The sequence below is a fragment of the Pyricularia pennisetigena genome, chromosome 2 (genome assembly GCF_004337985.1).
Source record: "Pyricularia pennisetigena strain Br36 chromosome 2, whole genome shotgun sequence".
In the NCBI taxonomy this organism is placed as follows: Eukaryota; Fungi; Ascomycota; class Sordariomycetes; order Magnaporthales; family Pyriculariaceae; genus Pyricularia; species Pyricularia pennisetigena.
This window is the reverse complement of record NC_043741.1, coordinates 5,912,375-5,925,122: the sequence shown is the minus strand read 5'-3', so window position 1 is coordinate 5,925,122 and position 12,748 is coordinate 5,912,375. Positions and strand designations below refer to the sequence as shown.

Below are 12,748 nucleotides of genomic sequence, written 5' to 3'. Positions count from 1 at the left end.
CGGTCCGCTTACACTTGTACGGATGAGACGATGCCACGAGAAAGAAAAAAAAAAAGAGGCCGGAAGAGCTTCTCTCTAGGTAGACGAGCACATAGATTATTGTCGTCGTCGACGATTGATGTGGATCGAGGCGGGATGGTCGCCGGGTCTGGACGGTTCGATGAAAGTTGGCTGCTAAAACGTGGTTGGTTTTACCACACCCCTTCGGCGGCAGGAGATGCAAGCGAGAGTAATCTGCTGCTCGACAATACTCTTTCAACCAGTTCACAAACGGCTCCCCAGAAGCACGTTTTCGAAATGATTGAATAGGGATATGAAAGGGATGTAATTATTCGCGTTCCTGGCCACGAAGAAGAAAGGAGGGAGGTCAGTTTGATTGAAAGCGAGTGTGGAAGATGGGGAGATTAGAAGCGTGGAGTTGGACAAAACAAGGTCAAGTCAGCGACCGACGGACGTGGAACGTGTTGACGCTGGGCCTAGTCTGGCCTTCACAGGGGTGCCGCAGTTCAAAGGGGTAAAAAAAATGGGCTTCTGCGAGGGGTGGGAGACTGACGAGTCATCAGAGATACTTTCCCTTGGCATACAGTGACAAGGGCGACCTGGGATTTGCCGCTAAATTAGGTCGCGCGACCAAGTACCCCTTTTGCAAATTGCATGTACCCTACTGGCGTCTGCTACCAAAAGTGACTTTCTTCCCAGCCGCCGGCTTCTGGAGCGTCATCTGCACTGCCCTCCCGACAGTACAAGTTCCCGTCTTCCATTATGTGTCTTTTTTTTTTTTTTCTCGTTCCCTGAACGCCAATGCCTTGGAATGTCTGTGTATGAACCTTTGCAGCCACGGCTGGCGTCAACGCTGCTTGGCGATCATGGCCAAAGATCAGTGATCAATAAGATAGACAGTACACCATTGACTGGTGCGTCGGAAGCTTGCTTTCTCTTGTCAGCTGTTGTGAAATATCCACGTTCGTTTCGTTTTCTTGCTCTGCACGCTAACATTACGTCGTCTTTGCATACTTCCTCATGCTTGATGATGAGATGGCAGACAGCAGCTTTGGGGGCATTTGCTTGGCGATTTTGATTTTGTGATGGAGATACTTGTACCCTGCAAATCACATTCCTGCCCTTGATTCACCTGTGATCATTACCAAATGATACAAATAAAATAATCATGATTAAATAAATGAAAAAAAAATCAGTACAGATAAACAAATGCCCATCCCCAAACTCCCATTAAATTCAAGACCTGGGCAACACATTGGCAGCCTTGGGAGATTCTCGCAACGAGGGAAGCGTTACCGTCAAGGTTCGAATTTGTCGGCGTCTGCCAGTGTTGCGTCGCCGCCCAATAATTTCCTTAAACGAAGACGAACCAATCCACTTAGTCCATCTTTTGCACAGCCTCTAAAACTAATCAAAGAACCCCACCAAAATGACGAATCGCCTCACCGTCCGGGTGCCCAGGGGCCCACGTTTGACCGTTTGTACTTTACGCCTTTCCCTTTTTCTCGACGCTTTTGGACGAAATGGGATCTTTTTTTTTCATACCGCGTTTGCCTTGTGGATTGTTTCTCTTTTGGAAGCTCGTGCGCTATTACTAAGTGGTATCGTACTCTCAAAGTATCTTTATCATGTTGATCTTTTGGACGTTTTGCACAGTAGACTTTCGGTTTGTTGATCTTTTTGAACAGCCCAACCACAAAAGGACGATCGATCCAACAGCTAGCCGGAGGTTCAGCGCCACCGGTACCTGAACTAAACATGGCCCTAGTTACAGATCAAACCTTCAGCTGCCAACCTCACGGAGATATCAATTGAGTTGCTAGACTTTGATCTTCCTCTCAGCTCAGTTAACTGGGCTACAAAGAGTCAGGACAAGACAAATTGCATCACATCTATCCACATTCCAACTGGGCAACTGGGCGGCCGCAGAATGAAAACGGTAGACACACTGGGACGGCAGGACTGGAGAAAAGGATCAGCTGAGGCGGCCCGCCCTCCTGTGGACGAAGAAACCGGACGGCATGCTGCACAAGGCTGATCGGATCAGCTCTTTGTACATTTGGAGGTGTGTTGCGTCATCAATACGCACGCACAACTTGCTATTGACACAATAATACAACGGTCAGCAAGCAGAGGCTTGTTAATTGTAAGAGTCAGGCACAAGAAAAAAAAGAAAAGAAAAATTGTAAAACAATAAAGAAGAACAATAAGGCAAAAACAAAAAGCTACCCTTGGGCCTAAAAAACAACCCTGTACGCATCAATGGTTTCCAAACGTGCACGGCTTCCCGCTGTCTTTGTTGTTTTTTTGCGGGCTTTCTCCATCCGATCTTGATCTGTAAATGTGCTCTCTGCATGCAACTTTGCACAAAATTCGGTTGATGTACATAGTAGCAAACCATACGAAATTCATAACAAGCTTTACCGTTACGCAAAAGGGTAAACAGGTACCAGCCGTCTGTACACACAAAAAAAAAAAAAGTATGTAGCAAGTATTTGGGGGTGGTTGGGGAAGTAAGTATTATATGGTATGGACCCCAGAATACAGTAACTAAATACCCCCTCGGTGCACAATTCTCACACAACAGAGGTGGAAAACAAAAGATTTGGGCGCCTCGTTTCGCATCATACCCACGGAGGAGGGCCCGAGGTTTTGGATTCGTCCGTCCTTGCGCGCAAACCCGAGAAAGATTTGGCGAAGTGGGATCTACTGGTGGGTGCAGATCAAACAAGAGCCGGTTTGCATTGTCTCCCCCCCCGCCCAGTCTGCCGCCATTCTGGAGCAAACCGGGGGGTGCGGCTGGAGGGTTCGGGACCCCCATTCCCCTTGTCCCTCGCAATTTCTCTGGCTACGATGCGGTCCTCCAGTGCTGTGCGTTACTACTTTTGGCTTACTGCGTGTACCCTAAAAGTTTAAGTTTGACTCGGAACGCTACTTTAGCACGAGGCAACCCAACCTCTCCCGGCAGTCCGAATTTTGATCATCGTCATCAAGGGGAACAAAAAGAGTGTGTGACTTTGTATTTGTCCATCATCATTCACCATACCAGGTCTTGGTGATTGTGGGGGAGGCTTTTTTTTTTTTTTTTTTTTTTGTGGTGATACATGAGAATGGACGAATGGACGAATGTGCGGCGTCAATGGCCCAAAAGATGCACAATCCAAGTATAGATCATCAAAACATGGAACCCGTCATGCAACCATCAGGTGGGGGCTTCCTGGCTGCACGACCAAGCAACACAAGCAATAAACAATTGCCCAAGTCTTGTAGCATACAACACGCAATCTACTGCACACACTGATAGTTTGCACATAAAACTCCCTTTTCACTGCACAATTCGCAGACGGGACTTGTAGGGCTTGATACGAATCGTTTCGACAGGTGCCTAAGTGAAACCACCCATCCATAGAAAAAGAAGAAGAAGAAAAAATACCGGGAAAACCAAGGGACCCTGCTGGATACGGGTTGTTAAATTGGGGGCCATGGTCCCTTATATAGACGCACGCCCCCTGTAACGATGCAGCTTCGGGGCTATTGATGTGACCGACATGCCTTCGGATACATGACCTACCATACGCTGTAGGCATCGTGCGCTTTTTTTTTTTTTTTTTTTTTTTTCACTTTCTTCTGTCGTCTTTAGTTTGGTAGTCGCATCTCCGACATAGATGGATCTTCCCTGAGAGCCCCGCGCAAACCTGCATTGGTTCTAGCAGGCAGATGCCTACCGCTGTAATCACGCGCATGACGCTGCAGATGCAGATCGAGGCTTGTGTAAACAATAATAAGAAATTCTTTGGCAAGTTGAATGCATGCATGCTTGTTCTAGTCTACAGTATACATGTAGAATGTTCGCCCAAGTCAGTCAAGAAATCAGATGATTTTGTGCACTATAATAGAATCGAACAGCATAAAGATCACCCAGATACGGAAGTGCTTATATATGTAGCTCCTGTGTCTTCTCATGGATATGCCCCGTTCATTATCATTGCTAACCGGCCTAGGGGTATCAAATTAAGAATACTAGAACCGTTACTCAATTGTCAACACTTTACCCATGAGTCCAATCCTCGAACACAAGGATCAGACAGCCACCCATGGCTGTTTGGTATCCCCAAGCCCATAGCCTGGAATAAAGTCGCCCAGGAGCTCCTCCTCGTCGACACCGCAGTGCGTCTGACCGTCGCGTCCCGTGAACCAACCGACTCCGTAGGTCTTGCCAACCTCTGCCAGCCGCTTCTTCATGGCGTTCCGGTTGAACTTGCTGGTTCCGACAAAGTCGTATACCATCTTGCTCTGGTGGATAAAGGCGAGCACGCTTGCTGTAAGCCGATCAAAAAAAAAAAAAAAAGAAGCACGTTAGCAGGTATTCCTTATATCTGTTTGACCTCTTTTTTTTCACACACACACACACACTCTCTCTCTCTCTCCCAATCAATGCAAACTTACCAATTGTGTTTGGCTGGCGAGGCAAAAACGGCCGTCCACGCTTGACGGCCACTACGCCCGCCACTATGGCCATGTAGATGAGGATGAATGAGACGGCGGCCAGAGTGGTGAAGAATGAGCTCTGGGTCTCCTGCCCGGCTTTGACGGTGCGGCCCCCCTCTTCATCGTCATCCAGTACGAGGCTGACCTTCGGCTGCATCGTCTGCACAGGATTGTGCTTCAAAAAGTCCTGACCGGATACGGTGGCCAGCGAGGTAACGAGGACGGTGAGAACCTCGGACATGACGGTGCCGAGGCCGACGAGGAAGATGAGGAAGTGCCGATTAAAAAGCCCCTTGACAGCCACCCAGCCGACGGGCATGGCCGTGTAGTCGAGCGTTAGAGTCTTTGGCGGCGCGTGGCGGCGCCACAGGATGTGGTAGGGCTCCATCATTCGCAGATCCGCGTCGAGCCCACCCCAGCCCATCTTGATGGTGACCGCCAACATTGTGATGATCCAGGGTGCGCGGTCCGTGATAACCATGGCTTCGCTGACGAAGATTACCACGTAAACCAATATGAAGAACACCACAATGGCGCCGATCAAGGGGACGCAGCCTTCGGCTCGCAGCATGAGTGGATGTGGGTTTTGCGAGAGGCCGTTGGCATTGTTGTCGCTGCCGGTGGTGGTGGTGGTGCTGCTGCTGTCTTGAGGGGTCGTTGTTCTTCGCCGCGGTACCGGCTGGCTGTCCATGGGCGCTAGCGACGAGTTGCGAATAGCATACCGCCTGTTTTTGAGTTGGCGATGGATATCCTGGGGCTGCGCAGTGTCCATATCTTGAAAGTCCATCAGAATGTCTAAAGAAAAATATGAACCGTTAGCAGGTGAACAAAAAAAAAAAAAAAAAAAAAAAAAAAAAAAAAAAAATATGAGTAACCAAGAGGGACTCCTTGGAAAGGTATACTTACGGCTAACAACAGCCATGGAGGCCAGCCCCGAGATGCCTTTGACATCCGCACTAAGTCCTGACCTTCTGGTATTGAGAACGTAAAGCAAAACACCACCCAAAACTGCTACGATCACGAGAACGCTGGTAAGACAGCGCGCCCAGACGGGGTTGATAATGATTGTTTTCTGCACCCCTGGGTTGGCAAGTCTCTCCTCCCTGTCAGGCTTCATGACGATCGAGGCAGCGCCCAGGGTTGGGACGAGGGTGGTGGCCAGCAGCGATGCGGCCGAGGAGAGAAAGACGGCATAGTGACGATATTGCAGCGCTCGAAAGGGGCGGAAGAAGCTGATGAATGTGATGTAGTCTATGCTGATGGACTCTTGTGCCAGTGCACCCTCCGGCTTAGAGAGCTGATGGAATGGCTCGAGTCGCCGGACCTCGATGTCTGTCATCTGCCAGAGCACACCAAAAACGACAGATACTATGGTCGGCCCAAACTTGAGGGTAAGGTACGTTGCGGCAGATAAGTCCTCGGGCGATTTGAAAGTAAGTAGGGGCTGCTCCACCGACTGACGGTACAAGAGCTCAGTCCCAATGCCCATTCCAAGGGCGAGAAGAATGAGATAGCCCATGTATGGCCCGCGCATGACGAACGGTCTCCAGTTCGGCTGTGGATAAAACAGCTGCGTCTTCTGTTCGTCCTTGGTTGGAAATGTCGTCTTGCGCATCCCTGGCTGGAAGGGACTCTTCAAATCCTCCAGTGACGACGGGCCGCCCATGTCACTCATGTCGAAGTTCGCTGTGTCGGGGCCTTGCTTCGGCGGGCACTCCATGATGACCTCGATGATCTCGTCGCGCCTGTTGGCCTCGCTCTGGGCAAGCCTGACCGTCTTCATCCGGCTCAGCTTTGCAGAAACTTGCTTGGAGAAGGACAGAGGTTCCCTTTTGTTGGAGATGGGGGGTGCGGCAAGCACCAGGTCGGCTTCTCTGATTGTCGCATCGGCCCGGAAGCCGGAGCCGAGGCCGCCTGCCAGAGAACCATAACGAGCCCCTTGCTCGGCTGAAACCTCTCTCAGGTTGTCTTCCTGGCTATGCGACCACGGCCCAAGACCGGCGGCGGTGGACAAGTCAAAACCCATGCCATCTTGTCCCAGGAGTGGTGATGGCTCGGGTGTCGGCCTCGAAAGCCCCGGAGACTTTGTGGGGTCGCCACTGAAGCCAGTAAACTGTATCGATGTGATGTCTATAGGTGTTTTGTCTTCCTCATGTATTGTGGGCTCTTGATGCCTCCTATACGACTTGGCGCCCTCAGGTATGACGCTTGGTGACTGCAAGGGAAGCCGGGGTGTCGAATCGGCCATGGTTTGAGATGCGACGCTATTTTGGCTCTCATTATAGTAACTGGTATTAGGTAGGCTCGCCTGAGAGGAGTTTTGGATCTCGACAGGACCAGAGGACAATTTTCGTCCTTGGGAAGTGTCTTGTCGAGTCAGAATCTGAGAAGGCAGCGGGGGTGGCTGCTGCTGGGAGGTATATAAATCTTGCGTCGGCCGAGGCGACGCCATGGAAGGCAAAGAAACAAGCGAGTGTCTTGGCCGTATTCGCGGTGAAGTGTTTAATCCATTTTGAGGTCTCCCAGTGTCCATGGCGAGATCTGAGATATTGGATACTTGGCGGTTCAGCACAGGACGAGAGTTGTCGGCCGTTCCGTTGTCATCATATTTTGGATCCATCACAGAGATGCTGCAGGCGTGTCGTCGTTCAAGGTGTATATCTCAGGACTGTCTGCCTGTTTCCCCCAAACAACATCACCCTTAACAGACACACATCAACCTCGCGCAAAAGCCTCAAGACCGAAGTTGGTGTTGGAAAAAAAAAAAAGTCTTGCTTCTTGTTTGAAGAATCCCAGATCGATATGTCTGCAGAGGAATGCCAAGCATTAAACTACCAAAAAGTTCCCTACGCCTTGGAGTTGCAGGCACTGGCGTTTTTGGTGGTTGCTTAAATCGCTTAATGGGGGAACGCTCAAGGCGCTTATGACTTGCCAGCCCGGGTTGATTAAGGTGATTACTGCGTTAAGTGGTTGCTTGCTGATGCGCGAGGCCTGCTCGACAGAGTAAGCCAAAGAAGATTTTATAAACAAATTAAAAATAAACTGCTGTAGGTGAGAAGGCGCAGCCACTCTGATCGGTATAAGCGGCCAGCGACGCACGAAAGGGCGGGAGGTCTTGGTCAAGTATGCTGGCCTCAGCCTCCCCGGAGTTCGTCCTCCAGCTATAAGCAATCGGATTGATTACCCTGCTAATCAATCTCATCTCACCCCCATTCCATTGATGGCCTCACCTTGCTAGGTGATCTACATCGTAGAGCAATGCGACCAGCGGTACTCTATAGTACAGTAGCATCGATGCTCCGAGTTCCGACAGGGGGCCAGTCATGTTTTGCACCCATGCCTCTTTTTTTTTTCGCGCGATTCAGCGGGGTCGTTCTTCTCGGTCCCAAAAGCCACAAGCTGTGCCAATCAACGGATGGCCATCGTGAAAAAATAAAAAATAAAAAATAAATAAATATATGAGGCTTGAATGTTATTGGACTTTTGCACTACGTGGTATACTTTGAAAAGCTTGGTAAGATGTGCCGCAGAAGCTATCTGATCGTCAATCATGACCAAGGCAGGATTCACATATACCAAAATCAACTTGGTCAGCTCCGGCTGGGCTCCGTCCGGCTGGAATGGGCCGGAGGAACCACACATGGTGTGGGCCAGGGTTGAGTGAGCAGGATTTGGCTGTGTTGTGGCGGAACCTCCCTTCGCATAGGCAGCCCTGGAGGCACCAGAAGACCTATTCTTAGTTTGGGGTAGGTGGGGTCAACCAGAACAAGACTGCCCGCACCAATGCCAAACAGCGGGTCGTGTTTGATTCTCCAGCAACTTGCGGCAATCTTCTCTCTAGCCGAGTCTCTCCAGACACGACTCTGGAGCCCATGCAGTAATCCGTCTCCATCTTCATTTCCCTCGGACCTGCTGTCAATATCAAGGTTACCCACCGGCCTACCGTTCTACCAGTAGTAGGATGTTGTACTTGATTCATGCTATACATCTCGACAACATACTAACGTGTGATTGTTTCGGCTTCAATCACAAAAGTTCCGGTTCCACAAACAGGTGAGCACGGTGAACTGAACTCGATGCTACCATCCAATGTTATTTTTGTTGTCGGCACTTTCCGTTCTTATTTTTCCAACAGAAAGTTGAAAAGCCCGGTGCTCTCTGTGGAACCAATCCGGGAGAAACAAACATCTCATCTTTGAGGACACAAGTCACAACCGTTCGTTACGATGGCATTCATAAAGCGTTCCCGACTCGGCTCCCCCTCAAGATATTACCCATCCGTGGGTCGTTGAAGATACCATGAACTAAACTTGGTAATCTTGCAAGGTTCTTTTTCTGTATTCTCGTCTTATCTTCGTCAGTCTGTATTCATTGATCTATTGATCTAAGCTTGTCGGGTTGGAAAACCACCATCATCATATTTTCTGCAAACTTGCATAATCCAACACGAGATTCAAATTAGATGGTAGCGCAACAGCTTGCCTTGTGTCCGAGGACACTCCACGCGTTTCTGCCGTGTAAGCATATGACGTTTGCTTCTGGCCCGGCTTCGGCCCCCGACTTCACTCCAACATTGCTTCTTTGCTTTAACCTACCCCTGATCTCCTGCAGTATTTCCGGACATGCCGCACAGAATACGGAATGCAACAAATAGACAGTGGCTCGAGGCAGGCTGGACTGCTATGTTGTGACACTTGTTCGCCGCTCGAGATAATACGAATCATTCGTCAGAGTAAGGGAAAAGGTTTCATGTAAATGAGCTGGCCTTTGCCAACCGTAGACAGCCCCGAATTTGAGTAGTACTTGCTACTCAAAATTTCGATATTGCTGTTGTGACATGACCGCAAACGGAATGGAGACGAGTAAGAGGGTGATATTGGGGGTCTTGGCCTCTCAAATTACGCCCAAGCCTAGCATGGGCATGTATTTCACGATTCGGATGACTAGGCGGATGAGCCTGTCATATGGCGCTTCATTCTGTACACTCACTAATCCCTTAACCCGATATATACTCAAGGTGTAGAAGTCTGGGCATCAGCAGCTCCTTCAAGACCGACCAGCCACTTGGTGTACATGGCAATCACATCTCAAGTCACCAAAGGCAGCGCTTCCAGTCTTTTAGCCACTGCCTCCTGTGAAGGATCAAACCTGAAATTTGACTAATTCTGTCATCATCGCCATGGGTTCGATGCAATGGACCGATGAAGAGGCCAACTATCTAAAGGCTATCTTCACGTGGCAGGAGATACAAGGCGATAACAAGACTTCAGATCGAACGAGCAGGCTGAGCCGGTTTGAGGCACAGAATCGGCGCCCTGAAGATGTCAGGAGAGAGGGGAAGACGGAGAGGGATTTTCGTGTACTTATTGTCGGCGCCAAAGGCTGCGGAAAAACAAGTCTTCTCACCAGGGTTTGTGCCTCCTGACAACATTTGAGCCCTTCAAGCATATGCACGTCAACCGGTCAATCACGATGATGCATATATCAAAGCCTGGACAGAACATGAGATGCTGACCTGTCTCGATTCCTCTGGTGCTGGGTAGTTTGCTCTCAATACCTTCGAAGACGGCCCTGATCCCAAGCAAGGGAAACTCGAAGGCGGTTGCCGACAGCCGATCCAGATCAATGGTCTCAACTACAACGTGGATGTACTCGAATTACCATCCAAGCATCTCACCACCAACCTGATGCTGGAACAAGCACTGGCGATCACCGAAGGCGCGGTGCTGCTGTACGACACAACAGACAAAGACTCACTCGAGCTTGCGATCCGCGTCCAGAGGTTTATAAGTGGCTCATTCCGGAGCAGCAATCCAACCAGCCGTGGGATTCGTCGGGAATATGGCCTGCTTCTCGTCGGAAACAAGAGCGATGTCGATGATGAGGAACGCGTGGTGGCTTGGGCCGAGGGTTCCAGGACTGCCTCCGCGTTCGACATGAGCTGCCCCTTTCTAGAGATAAGTGCAAGGACTGGTGACAAGTACGTATATACATACAGCTTGGTGGACTGGACTCGAGATGGGCTATTGTTGTCATCTATCCAGCAACCAATCCCGAATTCGAATCTTGTTCTCCCTTCATTGCTGACTTTGATACTGTCCATAGTGTCAAAGAAGTATTCCCTATCATCTGTCAAGAGATACTCAGACTCAGCCAAAAGCGCAGGAAACGTCAAGAGGAGGCCGAAACGGCTGCACTCCTCAGGCTCGAGACACAAGCTGGAGTGGGTGATCGTTGGCGAAAAAAAGGTTTCTGGAGAACTCTCATTAACCCATTTTCCAGGCGGCAGGAGTTCATGCGGGCTTAATTCATGCGGTCGATTGCAGTTGCCTTGATTTATTGTTGGATATAATACCCATTACGCGAGTTGGGCGTATGGTTGTGCGCGCGTTTGTATCTTGGTAGGGCTGTCTTCATGCACAATAAAATCACAAGTCTTGGCCGGCAAAATACTGAAGTCGCGAAAGATAGTTGTATGATACTGCTCGTATACTGGCTTGGTTATTTCTCAGTCACAGCTACTAGAACACGATATCTCCGATGCAAGCCACATTCCCGAGACTTATAATTCACTGACCTGAATTTTGGACAAGAATTGGTTATTGGCTCTGCACAGAACCCCTGAATTATATAAGTGGCCGAATTGCCGAGGTACGTCAAGTTGCCCCTCCGCTGGCCCTTACTTAAGCTTAGATACAACAAACACAACATTACATCACCCAACATAAGCATATATTGAGATATCTGACAGAACATAATCTGCGGAGGACACTAAAATCCGAGTTCAGGAGCCGATTCAATCGTCAGGGATTCAATTTGCAGCTGTTGTTGAAAGAGATACACACCATCGCTCCCCGAATCACAATGGCAAGCCCAGATCCACCTATTATTCTATACCACTATCCCTTTTCTCCATTTGCGAGGAGGGTTTCGTGGTATCTAGCTCTCAGAGGCATACCGTATATGCAATGTGTAAGCAACACAGGTTGGACGAAATCCCAAGAGCTCTAATCACTGATGCCCAGATAACAGCTGCAACCGCCCATCATGCCCCGACCAGACCTCTCTGAGGAGCTGGGGGTCCAATACCGTCGCATTCCAGTCCTCTCAATCGGGCGCGACGTCTACCTGGACACGCGCCTGATGCTCTCCAAGCTGGAGGAGACGCATCCATCTGTGCCCAAACTGGGAGCGTCAGAGCCTCAGTCAAAGGGCGTCCAGCGGCTGCTTGCGGCGCTGACGCTCGACACGGGCATCTTCTTCGCGGCCATGGGCCTCCTGCCTCGTGACCTGCCGGTACTCAAGGACCCCAAATTTCAAAAAGACAGGGCCAGCTTCATCGGCGACCAGCCGCCGGGAGGGTGGCTGTCGCGGGCCGACGCAATCAACAAGATCCGAGACGCGATGGAGCTGCTCGAGACGACTTTGCTTGCAGACGGACGTAAGTTTTTTTATTTTTTTATTTTTTTATTTTTTTTTTTGATTCACCCACCTTGCCGACTGGAAGCTTTTGTTTCGTCAGGGTGGTATTGTCCAAATGAGGTTGTCGGGAGTCCTGACCAATGAAAAACAAAAATCTCCAGGTGACTGGATCTTGCAAACAGAAAAGCCCAGCCTCGCCGATATCGAGGCCATCTGGCCGTTTCACTGGCTCGTCACTCTGCCCGGAAGCCCGGCTCTCCCCGCAGACCAGGTCTCTGCGGAGCTGTTCCCCCGCGTGTTCGCATGGATACAGCGGTTCGACAAGGCCGTAGGGGCGGCCGGGTCATCCGGGCCCAAGCCCCGTAAATTAAATGGCAAGGAGGCTGCACAGCTGATCCTCGCCTCTCGGCAAAACGAGGACTACGCCGGGGCTGAACCGACCGCCGCAGATGGCGAGGGCCTGACCAGGGGCTCCATGGTGAGGCTCTGGCCGACCGACACGGGAAGTAAACATCGGGACGCCGGCAAGCTGGTTCACATGGACCAGGCTGAGATCGTGATCGAGAACCTTCGCGGGATTCGGGTACACGCGCCCCGACAGGGCTTCAAGGTGCGGGCTGAGGCTGGACTGTAAATCTACCCATCGCGCAGAGCTAGCAGGGGGGGGAGGCAGGCTATCTCGGCCGGGTTGGGCGTGCTTGCGCAGGAGAAGACACCTGCCTAAGCTGTACCATAACATCGTTATTTGCCACCAGGTACTCGACACCATATACGAAACAGTGGCTTCATGATTAGGTTTGGACGATTCCTTGTTCATCTGAGCAATTAAAAAGTGTCT

General features: G+C 50.3%; 2 protein-coding genes across 2 annotated transcripts; one reads left to right on the top strand and one right to left on the bottom strand.

Annotated features, from left to right (window-relative positions):
• Positions 1-4,080: 4,080 nt before the first annotated feature.
• On the bottom strand, positions 4,081-7,108 carry PpBr36_01651 (uncharacterized protein; the record flags this gene model as incomplete). The annotated part of the gene is made up of 3 exons (XM_029888835.1): positions 4,081-4,319; positions 4,447-5,283; positions 5,395-7,108. 3 exons carry the CDS (start codon positions 7,106-7,108, stop codon positions 4,081-4,083), a joined length of 2,790 nt encoding a protein of 929 aa, XP_029751941.1.
• A 2,559-nt stretch (positions 7,109-9,667) lies between these two features.
• PpBr36_01650 (uncharacterized protein) lies at positions 9,668-12,544 on the top strand (the record flags this gene model as incomplete). Its single annotated transcript, XM_029888834.1, has 5 exons — positions 9,668-9,898; positions 10,032-10,468; positions 10,594-10,711; positions 11,521-11,929; positions 12,072-12,544. 5 exons carry the CDS (start codon positions 9,668-9,670, stop codon positions 12,542-12,544), a joined length of 1,668 nt encoding a protein of 555 aa, XP_029751940.1.
• Between the last annotated feature and the right edge of the window lie 204 nt (positions 12,545-12,748).